This window comes from Notolepis coatsorum (assembly GCF_963971535.1).
Source record: "Notolepis coatsorum genome assembly, chromosome: 5".
NCBI lineage: Eukaryota > Metazoa > Chordata > Actinopteri > Aulopiformes > Paralepididae > Notolepis > Notolepis coatsorum.
In genome coordinates this window covers 87,376,035-87,399,761 of record NC_140169.1, presented here as the reverse complement: position 1 = coordinate 87,399,761, position 23,727 = coordinate 87,376,035, and the positions used below count along the sequence as shown (strand labels likewise).

At 42.8% G+C, this 23,727-nt stretch overlaps 1 protein-coding gene across 1 annotated transcript in view; it reads left to right on the top strand.

Annotated features, from left to right (window-relative positions):
• Positions 1-5,820: 5,820 nt before the first annotated feature.
• The window catches only part of mcm9 (minichromosome maintenance 9 homologous recombination repair factor), a 121,296-nt gene continuing 103,389 nt past the window's right edge, over positions 5,821-23,727 (top strand). The window contains exons 1-3 of the mRNA XM_084314167.1: positions 5,821-5,879; positions 11,245-11,434; positions 15,444-15,594. Coding sequence (XP_084170293.1) covers positions 11,270-11,434; positions 15,444-15,594 — 316 coding nt within the window. The 5' untranslated portion in view covers positions 5,821-5,879; positions 11,245-11,269. The remainder of the gene's footprint in view (positions 5,880-11,244; positions 11,435-15,443; positions 15,595-23,727) is intronic.

Below are 23,727 nucleotides of genomic sequence, written 5' to 3'. Positions count from 1 at the left end.
TTTACTCTTTTGATACTAAACAGTTGATTAATAGATAACTTTGTTTGTGAGTTAGTGTCCATGCTTCAACAAGTCTAAACTGGTCTGCCCTGTGTTCAACCCAGCTGTCTCTGCTTCTACATTTACATACTGTCAATTCGAGAAGGTGTTGTTTGTTCTCTAAATTAGTCATTGCTTGAGTGGGGGTTGAAATAACTGTTGCTGCTGTTATCTGATGTAACTGTCTCAAGTATGGTTCCTTATTTAGCCACTGAGTCCACTCTGCTATTGAAAGGTAGCTGTGATGATCTCTGATTATTCACACATATTATTTATGAAATTCAACTCAATATTTACCACAGCTGCTAATTAGCTAATTGCTGCTGATTGGATACCTGCTGGCAGGTTAAAACCAGTCCTTCAGTCACACATGCAGGAGGTCTGTGGCTATAGGAGTGTGTGGAAACAGCGAGTTGTCACGTTCTCCCATTCTTTGTTCTTTAGTTTGTATCAGTATTTCATCAGTGTGTGTGTGTGCGCACACACACACACACACACACACACACACACACACACACACACACACACACACACACACACACACACACACTCATGCGGCAACCGCTAAAACAATCACTTTAAAGGAGGTACTGTATAGTATAGTTTAGAATTGCGAGAGTAACCCCCCTGCACAAAAAGGGCAGCAAATTAGACCCAGGCAACTACCGCCCTGTTTCTATTCTTACCTCCATCTCGAAAGTCATGGACATTTTTTTATACAAACAGGTCGAAAAGTACAGTGCGGAAAAAAATCGAATCTTCTAATTCCAATCTGGCTTCAGAACATCCCACTCCACTGACACATGTCTTCTCTATTTGAACGACCACATCAAACAAGAGGTGGACGCGGGCAAATACTGCGGCATGGTCATGCTCTGCCTACAAAAGGCCTTCGACACTGTCAATCACTCCATTCTGATTGACAAGCTAAAAGCAATTGGTTTTGATAGTCCATCAGTGAGCTGGATGCAATCCTACCTGGAGGGGAGAGAACAGATGGTGGAGGTAAACGGTACCCTATCCCCCCCCCCCCTCCCAGTTAGCTGTGGTGTTCCACAAGGAAGCATACTAGGACCGCTACTGTTCCTAATTTATGCAAATTACATGTCGTCAGCTTGTGACTACAACTTGTTCCTGTTCGCGGACGACTCTGCCCTGCTGGTCTCTGACAAGAACAAGTTACAGGTTGAAAAAACCCGCAGCTCGGAACTAGGCAGAATCTGCACCTGGCTCGCTGACAACAAACTATCATTACACCTGGGCAAAACAGAGTCCATTCTCTTCGGGTCAAATAACAAACTCAGCAAGACTGACGGCTTCTCTGTTACAATGGGTGACAATATTGTCACAAGGAAAGATGAAATTACATACCTAGGTTCCATCCTAGAGGCAAATCTTTCCTGTGACAAAATGGCATCCAATGTAATAAAAAAAAGTCAACCAACGAACTAGATTCTTGTACCGGATCTCCTCTCTGGTAAACAAGAATACCCTGAAGACTCTGGCAGGAGCACTCATTCAAGGGTACTACGACTATGCTTGCACCTCATGGTACCAAAGCACCTCAAAGGCACTAAAAACAAAATTACAAACATCACAAAACAAACTGGTCAGACTACTGCTTGACCTTACTCCTAGAACCCACCTCACCCCTGCGCGTGTAGCTTTATGCCAAGCAAGCAGTGCAAAAATTTACCGTAGTGGCATGCAGTAATGCGCCTTTCATTTTCGCGGAAATAGGCTGTCTATTGCCATTCTCTTTGACAAACTCTAACCTTAACCAGCTCCTTAACAACGCCTAAACTTAACCGTTCTAACCTTAACCAACTCCGAAACAATGCCTAACCTTAACCTTAACCTTAACCATGCCTAACCTTAACCATAGAAATTATATTGCCATTCTCTTTGACAAACTCTAACCTTAACCAGCTCCTTAACAGCGCCTAAACTTAACCGTTCTAACCTTAACCAACTCCGAAACAATGCCTAACCTTAATCGGCGAAAGAATACACGTTAAAAAAAAATCACGTTAAAAAATATTTTCGATGGGATTCGAACTCGCCAGCAAACAAGCCATAGGATCCACAGCCATGTGTCCTTGCCAATTGAGCTATTTGTTGGATACTGAATAAGGGGCGGTGACTTATATATATTGAGCTCCGCTCGTGTCGCATGCGCGGGCACCTCGCGCGAGCACGCCGGCGCACGCACGCACCTGAGCGAGCACGCCGTCGCCGGTGCACGCACGGTAGCATTTGTCTGAAAAGAAGGGCGCTTTACCGCACTAGCGTGCGGTGACGAATGCGGAAGCATTTTTGCACTGCTTGCTTGGCATTAACGTACAGGCCACCCCTGCCCACTTTGACAACCTAGGATGGCTTAGAGTAGACGACAGAGTACAGCAACTTGCAATGGGCCTGGTCTACAAGATACACTACACGACTAAGGTACCCATGTACATGTCAAAATACTTCCCAAAGGTCAGTGAATACCACGACCACAACACCAGAGGGAGCTCCACAAATCATGTTAAACCCAGATTCAGCTCAAGCAAGGGACTAAACACGTTTTGCAATTATGCCACATCAATGTGGAACGCCCTACCCACAGCTGTAAAGGAATGTGAATCACTACCCACTTTTAAAACCACTCTCAAGGAGCACCTATGGGAGACTGCAATTCGAAACTGGCCCCTGTAAATATCCTAACCCAACCCCCTCCAATGTACAGTAAATGTCCTAACCCAGTAATACCCTCTTCTTGAACCTAGTAAGGTTTCGTCGATAATCCAATGTACAGTTATCCCCCCCCCCCGCCTACCCATCACCCCCCCCCCCCCCCCACCCAACCACCTCCAATGTACAGTCCCCCCCCCCCCAACCCCATCTACCCAACCCAAACCCCCTCCCCCCCCCCCCCCACCCCACCTCCTACAATGTACAGTTTCTTCGTCAAACGTATACTCTCTTCTTTTTTTCTTTTTGGTCCACTTTTTCTCCCATTTTCTATTTTTCTCCCATCCCAATTTCGTATCATCCAATTCAACCCTCCCCTGTCTCGAACGCTGTTTCTTGCCTCCCACAAGCCGGCTGCAATGTGGACTAAGTCATACATAGCACGAGTCCCCTCCGATACTCGAGGTAACAGCAGTCGCATCTTTTCACCTGCGCGGCGCGATCTTCCAGCATCAGGGGTCTGCGCTTTGGAGGGGCGCCGCCCCCATCGCTTCCTGATTCTACTGCGCAGGCGCACCAACCGACATGTGGGAGTCGCTGTCCACAACGCCCGATCCCCACCCATCAGTTTCCCACCCCCTAATACTGCCAATGTGTATTAGTACGGACGACCAGCTAAACTGAAAGCAATGTGGAGCTCTGGGCTTGAACAGGGGAACCCAGCGTCTCCAGTATTCGTGGTGAGCGCCTTGCCCACTGCACCACGTAGCCGCCCTCTCTTCTTTCTTTTTTTAACTCTTTTTGTATCACAAACAGTACTGTATTTGTAAATCTGGTATGTCATAAATGTATAGATGTAGCAGTACAGTCTACCTGTATGACATGTATCAACTATGCCCCAAAACTGTGGAACAAACTACCCCAAAACATCAGGGGAGCCAACTCGCTAGACATCTTCAAAAGACTCTCTTTGCTCAGGCATTTCAATGAAACATCAGGGATATCCTGACACAAATTGTACTTACCTGCACTATTTTTACCCTGCCTACTTGTATACACTGCCTCTCAAATTCATGTGTCGGTTCTATGCTAATTTTATCTCACTACCTCCTACTGTATGCACTGTAATTTTAAGAGAACTATTTTATCACAATTTTTACTTCTTACTGATGCACTGCTCTGTTGTATGTTAAATACCCTGTTGTATGTCCGTTCTATTTAATAATTTTTAGACTATTTTTAAACTGAATCATTTTAAACTATTTTTATTATTTGTATTACTGAATGAAACTGTAAACAGAGAGCCTATTGGGATGCTAGATCCTAATGTGAAACACTGTGATTTACCATACCTTGCTACCTGTCTATCTTTTTTATGCTCGCTTATGCCTGTATTTTTTTTTACTGTTGTGAAGCACTTTGAACTGCAACCTCTGTATGAAAAGTGCTATACAAATAAAGTTATTATTATTATTATTATTATTAATATTATTATTATTATTATTATTATTATTATTATTATTATTATTATTATTATTATTATTATTATTATTATTATTATTATTATTATTATTATTATTATTATTATTATTATTATTATTATTATTATTATTATTATCATTATCATTATCATTATTATTATTATTATTATTATTATTATTATTATTATTATTATTATTATTATTATTATTATTATTATTATTATTATTATTATTATTATTATTATTATTATTATTATTATTATTATTATTATTATTATTATTATTATTATTATTATTATTATTATTATTATTATTATTATTATTATTATTATTATTATTATTATTATTATTATTATTATTATTATTATTATGTATGTCATTATATGTTATGATGAATTGAAAATGAGGGGACCCTGATGTAAACAAGACGAAAGTCTTTCTCTGGTCTGCATCCCCTTAACAATTGTGTGTATTGAGCTGTATGTATTGTACCCATTCTGCAATCTGTTAATATTTTCAATCAATCAGATACATTAAGAGTTAAAATTGTAAATTGTATAGTAGTGTATAGGAACCAGTTTCTCAGGAACTTAGCATGTATTTTTTTATCATGCATATCTTGTGTCTTACCTATTTTTTCTTTTTTTTTCCTGTGCCTATTTTTATTATTGTATTTTGCACAATCAATGCGGGCATGACCACCCGCATTTCACTGTATGCCCTGGTATGATGTGACAAATAAACCTCTTGATTCTTGATTCAACTATAGAACTATACAGAGACTAAAGTGTCTCTTGACAACAACTCATGGTTTAACTTTCTTTAGTCACATATCCCTAATGCAGGCTATGGGGCAAAGGTCCCTTATTCCAAGGTCAAAGACACCAGAAGCAACAATTGTCTCACTCCTATTGGATAAGATCAGATCTACTAGAGTTGACTTCAAATCACTTTAAATTAGACTGGTAGGCTCAGTAATCAGTTGGGTTAGGTTGAGATGACCACACACACCTCTGTCCAATAGTGACTAGTCAACCAATTTAGATTAAAATCACCCAAGATTTCTCAGATTTACTATATTGACTGTTATTGACTGTTTTGGTCCTCATTGGTGTACTTGTACTTCTGCACTTTAACTCAAATTTAGTAACCCTGGAGGAAAATTGTACTACAGAAGGCTCGGATAAATGATTGTGAATTGTTTGTATGGACCCTGGAGAAAATCAATAAAAATAGATATGTGGTTTAAACAACAATGTTGTATAGATAGTATATTTACATACCTGAGAGAGACAGCATGAATGAGTAATGAATTAACTTATTTTATTATTATTATTATTATTATTATTATTATTATTATTATTATTATTATTATTATTATTATTATTATTATTATTATTATTATTATTATTATTATTATTATTATTATTATTATTATTATTATTATTATTATTATTATTATTATTATTATTATTATTATTATTATTATTATTATTATTATTAGAATTGAAGCACACTCCAACAGTAGGTGGCGGTAATGCAACTTGTTGGATGCCAGCCGCCGTAAAACCGAACAGAAGAAGAAGAAGGAGCAGCGGGAAGTTGTGAAGTGTTACGGAAGAGAGAGACGAACAGAGCACAACACGCAACTAGAGAAGTATACCAACTTCTTCAAAGATAGGGGTATGTACAGTACCTACTCTAACCCGTCATAAATCTGTGATTTTATTTAGTTTGCTCAATGCGTCAAGCTGCGGTTGAAAAAAAAAAAAAAAAAAAACGTCAGGTCTGGTCGGCTATTTATTTATGAATTATGTTGTTAATCTAACGTGAACTCAGATATGGACGTAAACATCACCATGACAACCTGACATTATTCAACTGTTTAATAATCGAACTGATGGTGGCGTTGACTGCCACAAACAGTATCATAAATGGAGCTCAGTAGATCACCAGTAGATGTAGCAGTACTGTCTAATCTGTATGTCATGTATGTCATATTATGATGAATTGAAAATGGGGGACTGAATGATGAATGAATGTGAATGAATGAATGAAAACTTTATTTAACAGATTGCAGAATGGGTACAATACAGTACGGCTCAATACACACAATTGTTAAGGGGATGCAGACCAGAGAAAGACGTTTGTCTTGTTTAAATCAGGGTCCCCCATTTTCAATTCATATTGACATTTATGACATACACAACATACATGACATTTATGGCATAGGGACATACAGGTATTTAGTACTGATACATTTGTGACATAAACGGTATTCAAATATACAGTACTGTTACCCATAGATCCTGACAGAGTATATACATATGATGGGGAGGGGACTGTACACTAGGAGGGGGTGGGTGGGTGGGAGAGAAATATACATACGGCGGGGAGAGAGTATATACATGCAGTGGGGAGGAGACTGTCTATTAGGAGGGGGTGGGGGGGTTTGGACATCAGGGTTTGGACCCTGATGTAAACAAGACAAAAGTCTTTCTCTGGTCTGCATCCCCTTAACAATTGTGTGTATTGAGCCGTACAGTGTATTGTACCCATTCTGCAATCTGTTAAATAAAGTTTTCATTCATTCAGCACATTGGGGGCGACAGTGGCTCAGGAGCAGGGACGTGCACACACACATTTTGGAGGGGCTATTGCTCTAACCTGGAAAAGGGGCACCCCTCCACTATCTACAACCTGCAAATCTACACCGAAACCTGACACCAAAATCACAAATCTATTCAAAATATTTAGATTGTTTTACATTTTAAAGATGAATGATATTACAAAAAATTTACTCTCAGTGCAAATCAGTACATAATTGCAGATATAAACTCTTTGAACTCAGGTGATTGAGAGTTGATATTGCTATTGAATACAATACATACAATTCAAAATTAGATTTAGCTAGACATTTTTTGCTAAATTGTATATACTTCATTCACTGTAACATCAAAAACGAAGTAGGGCCTATTTGATTGTATTTATATCTCATATCAATGAATATAAAAAAAAAGGGCACCAAAAATGGGGCACATCCTCTCTTTTTCGCCAATCAAAAGGGCACTTTAGCGTGATGGTTTTCAACCGTGGGAGCACCAGGGGGTGCGGCAGTGTGCCTTCTTCTTGCCCCTCCTTGTATTTGCAGCGGAGCTGCTTGTAATTTTTTTTATGTAAAAAAATGATATAAAAAGGCTCCCCAGAGGGGCAACTCAGCCAATCAGAGTAAACAGGCTGTTGCCCGGGTAACAATAGCCCGTACCTGTGCACATCCCTGCTCAGGAGAGCGCTCGTCTGGTAGTCGGAAGGTTACCGGTTTGATTTCCCGCTCCTCCTGGGCAGCGTGTCGAAGTGTCTCAACCCCTAACTAATTGCTCCCGATGAGCAGGTTGGCACCTTGCATGGTTGCCTCTGTGTGTGTGTGTGAGTGAGTGGGTGAATGTGAGGAACAAAATTGTAAAGCGCTTTGGATAAATGCACCGTTTACCATTTTTTTGTGCGACATCTTTAGGATTGCTTTATTGTCAATTTACACAAGGCCAATTTAAATCTTTGAGTCTTTTGGCATACACACACACACAGTCCCCAACACATACATTTCTTCAGAGTGGTCTCCTGGAGCAGTTAAGGCTTAAGGGTTCAGTGCCTTGCTCAAGGACACTTCAACACACTGTCGGGAGGAGCCGGGATTGAATCTGCAACCTTTTTGATTGATTGATGTCTTTATTGAAGCAATAAAACATGGATTGTGCAATGTCAATTAAATACAAAGAATATTGATCAAAAGGATAATAACACAATAAAGCCCTAGAGCTTGTTTCCATTGTGGTCCTTGTGAAGTGAAGTGAATGTAAGTGTGCATATGTGAGCGTGTGTGTGCGCAGGGAACATAAAACAAGATATAAAAACAAAAACAATACTTCACATCAATAGAGTGACGATACCGATACCTGGGCTTTGGTAGTATCGGCCGATACCGAGTACCGATCCAATACAGAGTACCGATCCGATACCCATTGTTCAATTAACACTTTGACGACCACGGTTTGCAGTGTAATATGGTCAACAAACCGATGTGTCTTTGTAGCGTTATATCTATACTTTATAGTATTGCTATCTGTCCATTCTCATTGTCACTTGAGTGCATAAACCGTGCCTTCATAATGGCTTAAAGAAAATAAAAATCCATCGGTTGGTTGTCATTTTATAGCGCCGTGAATATAAGCTTTATCGCAGTTTTCGTCTCGGTTTTTTTCTGGAAAGCTATGTATAGGGCTAAAGGCTAGTCACGTTATATCGAACGGCATTTCTGTTGTATATATACACGAATGAAATAAAACAAACTGCTTAGCATCCAGACTATTACAGAGCATCTATGGATGAAATGGGGGCGGCGGGGGACGCCGATTAGTATTATTGATTAGCAATACAGTGTGCGTTCAAGTAGCCACATTCACTGATCGATCGCTTGCGTTTTACAACAAGCTCCAATCCGGCTATAATTTAGGTTAATAATGTCTTACCGTCAGCCCATGTGATAGCCGGCAGCATTTCCCCATTATTCATCGGCATCTGGTAGATCGATATGTCCATTGGATTGCAGATCCATAAATCCCATTATTCCAGGCTGAAATCTGCTAATCGAAACGTGATCAACGGTGGAGGATGGTCGTTAGGGATCCAGGCTCATATGAAACGCCCATAGACAGTAAAAAATGTTTCCCCATTCGCCCTCAATGATACTGCAGTGGAGCGATGGCGCCCCTAAGAGGATCTGGCCGGTATTGCATGTTGCGGAAATCAGATATGCAGGTAGATCTGCAGAGTCGATCGGGGACATTGATACGGTGATTAATATGGAATAAAACAATAACAACTTGCCATGAGTTAACTCGTGGCTCTGGTCCACAACGCATGGCACCGAAACCCGAGTTAACTCGTGGCTGGTCCCCATTGTGTTAATAAACTGTATGCCTCACTGTGTGGAAGAGACTGGGATCATTCTTTTGTGCAAGGCAACATCAGGCTTGATTTAAAACATTACTTTCCTAACTTAGTGAAACAAAATGTAACAAATTAACACATAGATATAAATGTACTGAATTGTTATTTATTATTTTATTTATTATTATATTACATTATTATTATAAAAAATAATTTTGTCATATCAGGGCCGATATCCGATATCAATATCGGATCGGTTCATCCCTAATAGAGACCTCACCAAATAACAATGACCCTACTGTACAGGGGTTCCAATATTTAAAACCAATACAGGGGACAGATACAAAAACAAACCGTTTTGCAGCCATTTTGTTAAGGAGGTCTTGAAGGTCAACCTGGAAGCAAGTAGCTTTTATATTTTCAGGTAGTCTGTTCCATAAAATTGCTGCAGAATATAAAAAGGTACATTTGCCCATTAACGTTTTAAATTGGAAGGGTACGATGTTGGTGGAGCTCCCTCTGGTGGAGTAGCCGTGTACGTCACTGACTTCACAAAAATAGTCAGTGAGGTAGCGTGGAGCCTCCCGTTTAAACATCCTGTGGACCAGACACAGTTTAATTTGAGAGACCCTCTCCTCCACTCTGAGCCACCTGAGGCTGAGGAAGTGAGAGGCGAGGAGGTGGGTTCTGGGGGTGTAGGCTCAGTGAGAGGGGAGGAGGTGGGTTCTGGGGGTGTAGGCTCAGTGAGAGGGGAGGAGGTGGGTTCTGGGGGTGTAGGCTCAGTGAGAGGGGAGGAGGTGGGTTCTGGGGGTGTAGGCTCAGTGAGAGGGGAGGAGGTGGGTTCTGGGGGTGTAGGCTCAGTGAGAGGGGAGGAGGTGGGTTCTGGGGGTGTAGGCTCAGTGAGAGGGGAGGAGGTGGGTTCTGGGGGTGTAGGCTCAGTGAGAGGGGAGGAGGTGGGTTCTGGGGGTGTAGGCTCAGTGAGAGGGGAGGAGGTGGGTTCTGGGGGTGTAGGCTCAGTGAGAGGGGAGGAGGTGGGTTCTGGGGGTGTAGGCTCAGTGAGAGGGGAGGAGGTGGGTTCTGGGGGTGTAGGCTCAGTGAGAGGGGAGGAGGTGGGTTCTGGGGGTGTAGGCTCAGTGAGAGGGGAGGAGGTGGGTTCTGGGGGTGTAGGCTCAGTGAGAGGGGAGGAGGTGGGTTCTGGGGGTGTAGGCTCAGTGAGAGGGGAGGAGGTGGGTTCTGGGGGTGTAGGCTCAGTGAGAGGGGAGGAGGTGGGTTCTGGGGGTGTAGGCTCAGTGAGAGGGGAGGAGGTGGGTTCTGGGGGTGTAGGCTCAGTGAGAGGGGAGGAGGTGGGTTCTGGGGGTGTAGGCTCAGTGAGAGGGGAGGAGGTGGGTTCTGGGGGTGTAGGCTCAGTGAGAGGGGAGGAGGTGGGTTCTGGGGGTGTAGGCTCAGTGAGAGGGGAGGAGGTGGGTTCTGGGGGTGTAGGCTCAGTGAGAGGGGAGGAGGTGGGTTCTGGGGTGTAGGCTCAGTGAGAGGGGAGGAGGTGGGTTCTGGGGGTGTAGGCTCAGTGAGAGGGGAGGAGGTGGGTTCTGGGGGTGTAGGCTCAGTGAGAGGGGAAGAGGTGGGTTCTGGGGGTGTAATGTAGGCTCAGGATCCCCCTCACTCATTTGTTTTGTTTTTAAGTTTTATGGAGATGGCTGTGAACCTGGAGGAGCAGGCATAATCAAAATTACATTGAATCAGCACATTTGCCAAAGTTACCAAGGCCCTTTTGTCTATGAAGGAGGAAAGTCTAGCTATGTCTAGTCTAGCTAGCAGAGGAAGTTCTCAAATATCATGAGACTATCTGAACCACCCAGCCTGGACTGCTCTTTTGAAACACCTTGTAATTTACACTGGATGCTGTCACTCCATTGAACGTCAAATAGAAGTCAACTGACAAAATCCCCCCACGGTTAAACAATAGCAGTGTTGATCAGACTGAGATAGTCTGTAGAGCTGCTGTCGGGAGGAGCGGGGATTGAATCGGGAACCTTTAGATCCTAAGTTGCATCATCAATGACGCTGGCCACTCCCCTTGTTAACATGTATTGATTTCTCACCCCAGTGCCCCGGAGCTCCACCCCTTCATCATGGTGATGAGCCCGGAGCAGGAAGCCCTGATTGGCCAGGTGTTCGAGTCCTATGTGACAGAGCATCACCGTGGCGACATCCTGCAGATCGTCACGGACACCGATGAGGACGCCCACCACCCCGTGGTTGTCAACGCCATGACGCTTTTCGAAGCCAATATGGAGGTGATGGCAGCCATGTTTTTGTCTCTTTTTGTCTCTGTAATAATAATAATACATTACATTTACAGTATGAGCGCTTTTCAGGACACAAGTAAACAAGAACAAGTACAATCAGAACAAAGGAGAGATTTCTTTTTTATTACATACGATAATGGAAAACAGTTGAAATACAAAAGAAAATACAAAATATGATCAGAGATTGAAAGCAGATTTGAAGAGGTGAGGTATTTTTTGTTGTTGTTAGTTTTTAGCCTTTATTTAACCAGGTAAGTTAATTGAGAACCAGCCGGTCTCATTTACAATAATGACCCGGGGCCACATGGCGAGAACATTACAAAATAATAAAACAAATACAATAGACACACATGAACCAAACAATGACGGGCTAACAGGTGCAGTTTAAAAGACACAAGTGTGCTTTTTTGGAGGAAGGGAGTGAGACGGAGGTCCTGATGTGTGTAGGCAGAGAGTTCTAGAGGGTTGGGGCAGCGGAGAAACGGGCCCGTCACCCCAGGTTCATTGCTCTAAAGTCTGGCCTCACATTTGAAATAGTTGGAATATCCTTTCATTAATAAAGTTCAGAACTTACCAATGATGTTGTGGATGGATATGAGTCCTTTCTCGGCACAGTCCACGCTGGATGCCCTCCGCTCCGGCTGGTTAGCCACAAAACCAATGTAAAGAGATGTATTCGTCACATACATACATGAGACATGTAGTGAAATGAAGGTGGTCATGCCCGCCTTGATTGTGCAAAAAATATAAATAATAAAATTGAATAATAAAATAGACATGATAAAAAGTACTAAGATAAAATACAATACAATGCTAAGCTTAAGAATGAAAGGTAATGAGTCCTATATACAATACTATACAATATACAGTTATGTTATGTTACAATGTACAGCTAAAGTCAATGGGGCTGTGCTCCTGTCTGTACAAGGCCTGGCCATGCATGCTGAAACCTACTCGGCAGTTCACACAAAGTAGATTTCAGCATTTACCCTTTTAATAAGCTCAGGACAAATCTGTTGGAATGTTGTTGGGGCGACATGGCGAGCAGGAGGTAGAGCTCAGGTAGAGGAGGTAGAGCTCAGGAGGTAGAGCAGTCGTCTGGTAATCCGGAGGTTCCCGGTTCGATTCCCGCTCCTCCTGGGCAGCGTGTCGAAGTGTCCTTGAGCAAGACGACACTTAACCCCAAATTGCTCCCGATGTGCAGGTTGGCACCTTGCATGGTCGCCTCTGCCATCGGTGTGTGAATGTGTGAGTGAATGAGAACACACATCTTGAGGGTCCACAAAACACTCTCCCATTCATTGTCTATGGAGCAGCTCCAGACTTTATACTTGGTTACATCCCAGGTTTAAGTCTTACCTCTGTTTCTGGCTTTAGGAGAGAGCAGCTCATGTTCACACATGATTGAACTTTCTTGGGTCTAGAGGTCGCCGTTTGACGACATCACAGACATCACAGATTCTGTATTAAATAAATCCAGTGTAATCATGTATGCTGATGATTTGACAATGTACAGTACAGCATCAACATGTAGTGAGTTAAACAATCTACTTAAAATAGAGCGTAAAGCCATAACAGACTGGGTCAACAATAACAAACTGGTACTCAACATTGCAAAAACAAAAGCAATGGTGTTCGGATCCAGGCACATATTAAGCAGTGATCCACAATTAAGCCTGACACTGGCTGGTCAGCCAGTGGAACAGGTAAAAGAGGCTAAGTTGCTTGACATTGATTCGGGTTTAAAGTGGACAAAGCAAATTGACAGTATCGTAACAAAAATAGGAAGGAGCATAGCTGTGACAAGAAAATGCACAAAGTGTTTAACACTTTGAAAGAAGTCATCCAGGCTCTGGTTTTGTCACATCTTGAGTACTGTCCGGTCATATGGTCATCAGCAGCAAAAACACATATACAGAAACTACAAATAGCTCAAAATAAGGCTGCCAGACTAGCTGTTCAAAGCGCACTAACATTGGAGTTATGCACAGAAATGTATCATGGCTTCCGGTTGAGACACGTCTGCAATCTCGTCTCATTACTTTTCTCAGATATCTTCAAGTTGTCAAAAAACCACAGTATTTTTATGATCATATAGTTTACATATGAGAAGAACATGACCATATGACCAGACAAGCTACGTCAGGCAAGCTACTGGCACCTAAACCCAGAACAAATCTACTCAAATCTTCTGTGACTTACAGAGCATTCATGGAATGGAACTCATTGCCACGCTACTTTGCTGAAATAGAATCCAAAACCACTTTCAAGAAAAAAAATTAAATACCATCTACTAACGAGCATGCACTGAACCCTTATGGCATAGTGGTGAAAACCAATTGACTGTTTGTTAATTGTATTTATGTTGATGGCAGTGAGTGCTGCTCAGGAAGCACTATTTCTTTTATTTTAATACTTTATACTAATAAGTATCTTGTACAATGTCATCCTTAACTGAGGATTATATTGTTAATGATGTTGATAATGATGTAATTGATGTTGATAATGATGTAATGTCTTGAATATCGTTGTATTGTTTTAGGTGCCGGACCCCAGGAAGAATAGCTTTTGTCAAGTGCAAAAGCTAATGGGGATCCTAAATAAACATAAACATAAATGTAACTGAGGGGTACAATTCCCTGACTGTATTAAAGAGTATGGTATATTAAACCACTACTAGTTATGTACTTTAATTACTGGCCATACAGTACATGAATATATATATGGTGAACACCCACACAAGAATACGGCAATGACACATAAAGTACTATTTAGAGGGTATTTATTATTATCAAGCAACGTTAGGTTACAGATTGAGAATTTATGCTTGCGCTTGTATGGCGAAGAACACACGTAAAGTAAGTCAAGAGCGTAAGTCAATGAGAATAGTATGAATACTAAGATGGGTCTAAACTGACGCCACCTGTGGCATAGCAATTACATGGGGCACACTAGTACCAGCTGGAGACACTGGGGGGTTCCCTCCGGGTGTAAGGCCGGCCGGGGTAGAGGAATGTTCGGGTACAAAGTCTGGGTCAACGAGGAATAACGAGGTTCCAGATACAGGAGCCAGTGCAGTACTCCCTTGATCAGTAGACAAAGCAACAGCTATAATCCAGTATGCTCGACAGCATGGAAGACAGCTAGCCAGCCTCTTCCTAGAGGCGGGCTCGAGTGATGATCCTCACGGGGGGTAGATCCCAAACGATAGTGGGGTCGACGGTTCTCTGCTCCAGCAGTCACGGTACCAAAGCAATATAATCCAACCAGAAATGGTTCTGCAGTCGCCGGTGTAGGTTCTCCGGTGTACATATCCAACGGTTCTCGTCTAGGACTCCTCGGGTGGGGGCACGAGTTTAGGCCGCCCAGCCTGGATAAGTGCACTAGCTATATACACTACGAACCGGTGGTAATGCTGGTCACTGAAGAACGGTAGCCGCACGATACACTATAAATGATAGACTATTACTTCACATTAGAATAAGTCGAACTCAGCGGTACTGCGTTAAACTCTGACACTTTAGCAATCTATTCGCACGCGGTTCTCAAGGCTCTATTTAGAGGCAAAGTTGCTCACTTCACTGCACGTTGTCTCGTGGTGAAGGCATCAAGGTTTTAGAAGACAAGTGCTGCTGTGTACACCTGCGCCGTATTTATACGTAAGGTGAATTATCTAGTGCCAACCTCAGTTCTGTCTCGTATTACTACGCAGACCCTGGACATGTTGAGACATGCCCGGAGTTGCCTTTGAACTTGCCGTTGGGGGCTTGGTCGCTGGCGCCTAGGGGTCGCTGTCCAAAAGGAGAGCGCATATTACTCTGGTTTGTACCCAGGTAAAGGGATATTCCGTGTATATATACAAATAATATACAAGGGATATCAAACGATATACAAATATTATACAAGGGATCTCAAGCAATAAATATATATATTCGGTTTAATCTGACCCTTTGTAACAATAAACATAAACACAGATCCTCCCTTTTAACGCCTACAGGTCGGGGACTATTTCAACGCCTTTCCCAACGAAGTCCTGGCTGTGTTTGACGAGGCGCTCCGCAGAGCGGCGGTGGAGGCGGTGCAGAGTGCCTCTCAGGAGGAGGGAGGAGGAAGGAGGAGGAAACACTCTCTCCACGCCCGCATCACAGGTGAGAGAGAGGAGGGGCTGAGGGTTTCTACTGAACTGTATACACTTAGACCAGGGGTTCTCACAAACGTTTAGACCACGACCCCCCCCATTTTATTTAGGATTCTTTTTGGCGACCCCACACTTAACACAATGGCGCCCAAGCACGGAGAACTCCGTGTTTCGATTCCACCTGTTGTGGACAGAAGCACGGATATATCCGTGGCAAGTTGTTATTGCTTTTATTCCATTTTAATAACCTATTCAAGGTCGCCGAGCGGCACTGCAGATTTACCCTACTCTTTGAATTCGCCAACATGCAATACCGGCCAGATCCTCTTAGGGGCGTTATCGCGATAATAGAGTGTTCCCTGTGGCAGAAGTTGTCTTTCTTTTTTTGGATCTCTAATGTAGTTTTCTACTCATCTGAAGCGATAGCTATTGTCTGTTGCACGGGATACGTTTTGAATTGCGGATTTCACTATGCAATGGGATTTATCATCAGCCAATGGACATATCGATCTACCAGATGGTGATCGATAACGGGGAAATGCTCCGGGGGATCCAACCGGCTCATGGTAAGATCTTTTTCACGTAAATTACAGCCCGATCGGGCATTGTGATAGCCATCCAGGCGATCGGCCTATGTGGCTAGTTAGACGAACACGGTTATTGGTAATCAATAATAATAAACAACGTCCCCCGCCCCCCCCCCCCCCTTTCATGCATACATGCTTTGGGATCGTGCCGATCATATGCAGTTTGAGTTATTTCTGTAGCATCTGTAAAACGGAAATGCCATTGGATATAACGTTAGCAGCTATTAGCCCTTTATCCAGCCTTCCAGAAAATATACTAGTCTCAAACGCTTATATTCACGGCGCTATATAATGAGAACCTATTGATGATTATTTTTTTCTTTAAGCCATTTTGAAGGGACGGTTTATGGACTTAATTGACAATGAGAATGGACAGATAGCAATACTATAAAGTATAGATTTAGCTGTACAAAGGCGGCTACGTGGCGTAGTGGGCAAGGCGCTCGCCACGAATGCGGAGACGCTGGGCTCGCCTGTTCGAGCCCAGCGCTCCACATTGCTTTCCGTTTAGCTGGTCGTTCATACTAATCCACATTGGCCGTATTAGGGGGTGGGAAACTGATGGGTGGGGATCGGGCATTGTGGACAGCGACTCCTACAGGTCGGTTGGTGCGCCTGCGCAGTAGGATCAGGAAGTGTCGGGGGCAGCGTGAGCCTCCCACGCGTTACTCCTCGCCACTGAGAGATCGAGCTGCGCAGGTGAAAAGATGCGACTGCTGTTACCTCAAGTACCGGAGGGGACTTGTGCTATGTATGACTTAGTCCACATTGCAGCCGGCTTGTGGGAGGCAAGAAACAGCGTTCGTGACAGGGGAGGGTTGAATTGGATGATACGAAAATTGGGATGGGAGAAAATATAGAAAATGGGAGAAAAAGTGGATACAAAAAAAAAGATTTAGCTGTACAAACAGCCCCACGTTTGTTTACATTCCCCGGTCCTCTTGACATTAATTAGACTCATCCCAATGGCCCCGAATGTGTTAATGTATCGCATAATTTCAACATGGAAATAAGGAATATCAAAATAAAAGCACACGTTGTTGAACTTGATCATGCATATGCATGAAATTACAGCACTGTGTTATCAATGAAATGAATGAATATGTTATCAACAAAAGCAACGGAATTGTTTCTGTATATACACATTTATAAAACAAAATATGTTGCCAGAACATGAAAAGAAAATGCATTCACGTGCGCTTTGTCGGAGATCCACCTCTACTCTGAAAATCCGGCCTCCGGTATGTTGATGCGAAGGGGACAAGCTTTCTCAGCGCAGCATTACACAACACTGGGTACTCGTTCCGGACTGATATCCAGAACTTTGCGAGGAGCTGTCCAGTGAACGTGACTTTCAGTAGCTCGTCACATGAGAGATCATTGAGCGCCTCCCGCTCAGACAGTGGCCTGCTGCGCCATGCGTAATGAACGGATCTTTGATCCAGTTGTCCAAATTGTCCGTGCTCTCTCTCCGAAATTGTTCAATGAGCCCTTCTAGTGGCTTCAGATGATTTCTTTTGCAACATTCTGTTCCTACAAAAAGCCATCAAGCAGCAAATACCCCAACATCTCTGCTGATTATCCTGGAGTGCCACTAACGGAGTCTTAATCCAGTTAGCTAACAACAATTTTGACATTTAGCATAATATCAGGTCAGAAATGAGAATAGACTGTTCTTTCATTTGAACTTTCTCTCTCGGCTTAAGGTGAACTTAGACCTGTATAATGGTCTTGATGGTTTTATCTTCTAAGAAAACGCTACCCAAATCCTACAGTACCATAACTGTCACCAGTGATCATTCTAAGGGCAGAATACAGAGTCCAGGGGCTTTAGAATGGAAGCAGCAGCATGTTTATAAACTACATCCCCATAATCCAACAAATATCTATCAATATATCACATATATCAAGTGCTTTCTCATTGGACTATATATTATACAGTATATCTACATATATCAAGTGTTTTCTCATTGTACTATATATTATATATCTACATATTATCAGGTGCTTTCTCATTGGACTATATATCTACATATATCAAGGGCTTTCTCATTGGACTATAGTCAAGTCAAGTCAAGAGTTTTATTTGTCACGGCATACGGATATACAATGAAATGCGGGTGGTCTTGCCCGCAACAATGTGCAATTGGTACAACATATAACATATAATAGAATCCAATACAAAAAAAAATTGCAATAAAATTGTGCAATAACAGGTAGTAGGTAACAATAAATTTGTGCAATGACGGGTAACAGTTGACAGTTAACAGTAGTAGTAATAGTAGTGCAATACACTGTTACTGTTGCTAATACTAATTTAAAGTGGCCTTTCCTTTTGGCAATAAGTGAGGGTGCGTGCGGCCTGAGTGTGTGCCCGCTCATGCTAAAGTGTTACAGTGGTACTCAATGTTCATTGTTCAGGACTCTGATGGCCTGGGGGAAGAAGCTGAGCCTAAGCCGCTCTGTCCTAGTAGCTGGGGTTCGCAGGCGTCTGCCTGACCTCAGCAGCTGGAACAGGCTGTTATTGGGGTGGTGAGGGTCTTTCATTATCCTGCAGGCTCTGGATTTGCACCTCTTGTTGTATAGAACCTGCAGGGGAGGTAGTGCAATACCCGTGGTACGCTCGGCTGAGCGCACCACTCTCTGTAGGGCCTTCTTGTCTTGTGCCGTGCTGTTTCCATACCAGGCAGTGATGTTTCCGTTTCCGGTCAAGATGCTCTCTACAGCTCCTGAGTAGAAGGACTGGAGTATCTTCCCCGATACTCTGAACTTCCTTAACTGTCTCAGGTGGTAGAGGCGCTGTTTCGACCTTCTTTACTACTGTGTCTATGTGTGTTGACCATGTCAGATCCTCTGAGATGTGGACCCCCAGGTACTTAAAGCTGCTCACCCTGTCCACGGTAGCCCCGTTAATCATCAGTGGTGTGTGTGTCTCCTGCTGTCCTCTCCTATAATCCACGATCAACTCCTTGGTTTTACCAATGTTCAGGAGCAGGCTGTTGTCCTGGCACCAGCGTTCCAGTACCTCAACCTCCTCCCGGTAGGCCTTCTCGTCGTTGTCCGAGATCAGCCCCACCACCACCGTGTCGTCGGCGAACTTCACTATGGAGTTGGAGCTGAACTTGGCCACACAGTCGTGTGTGTAGAGTGAGTACAGCAGGGGGCTTAGAACACAGCCCTGGGGTGACCCGATGCTCAGGGTGATGGTGTTGGAGGTCTGACCCCCCACCCTGACCGCCTGGGGTCTTTCACTCAGAAAGTCCAGTACCCAGGCGCTCAGGGCGGAGCTCAGTCCCAGCTCGATCAGCTTGTCCACCAGTCTGGTGGGGACTATGGTGTTGAACGCTGAGCTGTAGTCAATGAACAACAGTCTTACATAGCCCCCCTTCTGACGGTCAAGGTGGGAGAGGGTGCTGTGCAGTACCTGGGAGACCGCGTCGTCAGTGGACCTGTTTGTCCTGTATGCAAATTGCATAGGGTCCATATCACTGGGGAGGGAGGCACAAATGTGGTCCTTGACCAGCCTCTCAAAACATTTCATGACCACAGAGGTGAGTGCCACCGGTCTGTAGTCATTTGGACATGTTGGGGAGGGTTTCTTCGGTACAGGGATGATGGTAGACATCTTGAAGCAGGCAGGGACCACCGACTCCGCCAGGGATTGATTGAATATGGCGGTGAACACAGGGGCTAGCTGGTTGGCACAGGACTTAAGTATGCGTCCTGTTATTCCGTCTGGGCCAGCAGCCTTCCTGGTGTTCACCTGCATAAATGCTCTTCTCACACTGTGTACCGTCAATGAGAGAGCGTCCCCGCCCCCCCGCGGATGCCCCCCCCCCCTCCACAACAGCCGGCGCACCAGTGACGTCACTAGCCGTTGGGCTAGCAGTGCCACTGTTTGCACCAAACCGAGCGTAAAAGGTGTTGAGCTTGTCCGCAAGGGAGGCGTCGTCGCTCCCCATTGAGGGGGCGCTGACTTTGTAGTCAGTTATAGCCCTCAGTCCTTGCCATAATCCTCTTGTGTCATTCTGTGCCATTTGTGCCTCCATCTTGTCGGCATACGTCCTCTTAGCAAGTTTGACAGCCTTGCGCAGAGTGTAGACTGTTGTCTTGTACTCTTCCATGTTTCCTGACTCTCTGCCCCGGTTATAAGCAGTGGTGCGAGAGTTCAGGGCTGCTCTGATGGTACTGTCCACCCATGGTTTCTGGTTTGGGAACACCCTCGCCTTCTTTGTGGGGACGATAGTGTCAGCCAGTGTTGTTATGAATGACACTACAGCGTCTGTGAAATCGCTGACGTCACTATTACTCCTCCTGAACATTCCCCAGTCGGCGTCATCCAGTGCGTCTTGAAACGTGGCCTCTGATTGGTCGTCCCATTTTTTTACCTCACGTGACACGACGGCGTCACGTGATCTCTGTTTATACGCTGGGACCAAAAAGATGGCGGCGTGATCCGATGTGTTTGTTGCTCCCGCTAATGGTGGAGCCGGTACAGCCTTGTATCCGGCTCTAAACGGGGTGTAGCAGTGGTCGAGTGTATTTCCTCCCCTTGTGGAGCAGACGATGTGCTGGAAGAAAGACGGCATGACAGATTTGCCTGATTGAAATCCCCGGCTATTATATATTATTATTATATTATATATCTACATATTATCAGGTGCTTTCTCATTGGACTATTTATTATATATCTACATATATCAAGTGTTTTCTCATTGGACTATTTATTATATATCTACATATATCAGGTGTTTTCTCATTGGACTATTTATTATATATCTATATATATCAAGTGCTTTCTCATTGGACTATTTATTATATATCTACATATATCAAGTGCTTTCTCATTGGACTATTTATTATATATCTACTAGGGATGCACGATAATTATCGGGCCGATATCAGCAATTATGACATCATCCCGATAAACCCGATAAAAGTATTGATAGCTCCGATAATAATCTTTTTTATTTATTTATTTATTTGTTTACACTTTTTTAATTTAATTTTTTACACTTTTTTTTTATGTCAACGTTCACACGCACAATATATGCTTACTTAGGATTTGACTTGATTCAACAACAAAGCAGTCGGGGCAATGGCAAGCCGAAAACGGTCGAAAATGTGGTTATTTGAAGTTTGGATTTTTTTTTTACAACTGAGGTAGGTAGATTACATTTTTAGAGACTAAAGTACCGAAAAAAGGTACCGTTGGGTACCGGTATCGATTCACAGGTACCGGTACCGTATCGGTTCAAATGTGAACGGTACCCATCCCTACTGACAAAGCACAATACGTGTTGGTTTTTAGTTCACTCATTGTTCACGGAAACACATTGTTAATGACATTGACGGATTGTGAATTTTGTGATTGACTCAAATTATATTTATTTGGAAAAATAAATATAGTCACTTTATTTGAAGAGTCAAAACTTTTCTCTTGGCTTTGTTTTGTTCATAGTAGTAACGCTCATGTCATGATAAATCTGGTTAGGTCAAAACTACAGGAATATACATAATTTCACTTTTTTTTACAATAAATATATATATATCGGTATCGGTATCGACCTTGAGGAGCAGAAAGTTATCGATATCGGGGTCAAAAAATCAATATCGTGCACCCCTAATATCTACATATATCAAGTGTTTTCTCATTGGACTATTTATTATATATCTACATATATCAAGTGTTTTCTCATTGGACTATTTATTATATATCTACATATATCAAGGGCTTTCTCATTGGACTATTTATTATATATCTACATATATCAAGTGCTTTCTCATTGGACTATTTATTATATATCTACATATATCAAGGGCTTTCTCATTGGACTATTTATTATATATCTACATATTATCGACTTCCGGTTTAGCGTCAGCATGTAATGGTCGCATTGGTCACAGCTCCTCCAGTCTTTTTTATTTTTGCTTCAAAAACCACTTTTTACAACACCAATGTGTTTAAACCTCGACGTATATATTAACTGAGATCTTCAACTAACTATATCGACTGAAAGAATCAAGATGGGACCAAAGAAAGAGATGGGACCAAAGAAAGATACACACGCAGCAACCAAACAAGCTACAGAGGATCCGCCTGTGGATACGGGCTCCGTTCGGGAATTGGCCGAAGAGATCGAAAGAAAAACAGCTGAAATTGCCACCTCTTCCATCGTCCCCACCACCTCATCCGATATAGAGTCTCTTGCTAAACTAATAAAGATTTTTTTTTTTTTTAAACTTAAGTTTTTATTTTCATTTTTTCAACAACATACATAGACAACATTCATAGACAATACACAGTACATAAATATAAAACAAATAGACAAAAAATGAGTAAAGAAAAAGTGTGGCATGGGTCCTTCGGTCCCTTCTACATTTGCATTATTTATTTACATTTTTATTCATTTCCTTGTATCCTTTTCAAACCTCTGTGATGTCGTTACTTCCCCTCCTGTATTCTTCCCATTTTCCCCATTTCCATTCAAACTTTTCTTCTTGCAGCCTCAGCAGATGTGTGATTCTCTCCATGTCCTGTATCCCCTCTACCAACTCTATCCATTGATCCTTTGTCGGCGCTTCTACCTTGTACCACATAGTTAGAGCTTTCTTGGCTGCCACTATCAATATCTTAATCAAGTATTTGTCTTCCCCTTGGATTCCTTCTTGTGACAGATTCCCCAAATACAACACTTGGCCTCCCTGAGGTATTTCGTATCCTATTATTTCATTTATTATCCCTCCTATCTCTTCCCAGTAGTGCCTTATCTTCTGACATCCCCAGAATATGTGTGTATGGTTCGCCCCTTCCTGTCCACACTCCCTCCAACATGTTTTCTTTGCTGGTGTGTAGTTGCCCTGTATTTCTGGTGTTATAAAGTATCTAATTATATTTTTCCACCCAAACTCCCTCCATATCCTTGATCCTGTGGTTGTTTGTTGTGTCTTACATGTGTCATACCATTCCTCCTCTGTTATCTCTATTTCCAACTCTCTTTCCCACTTTTCTTTTACATACAATGTTGTATTTCCCTTACTGTCCATTATTGCCTGATATAGTGCTGATATCACCCTCCCCTTCCGTCCTTCGTATGACTTTACCATTATCTTAATTACCCCATTCTGTTCTTTGTCTCTATCTTGCTTTATTTCCTTGTTATAGTAGTCCCTAATCTGTAAATATCTAAAGTGGTCCCTATTCTCTAGTCCGTATCTTTCTTTCAATTTTTGCAGTCTCCCCTCCTTCTGTCATTGTGCACATTGCTGTTATACCCCCCGTTCCCACCTCTTGAACCCATGGTCTTCTATCCCTGGTCTGAATTTGTTGTCGTGTGCTATCCATCTCAGTATCTTAGATTCTTTTTCTAGCTTGTATTTCTTTACTATTGTGTTCCATATGTTTATAGTGAATCTGGTAATTGGATCTAGTAGTTGTTCCTGTCTCCTGAACAGCTCCCTATCTCCTATCAGTGCCTGCACTTTGAATCCCTCTCTTTTGGTCTCTATATCTTTCCATTTGGCCTTATAGTTCACATTGCACCAGCATGCTACTG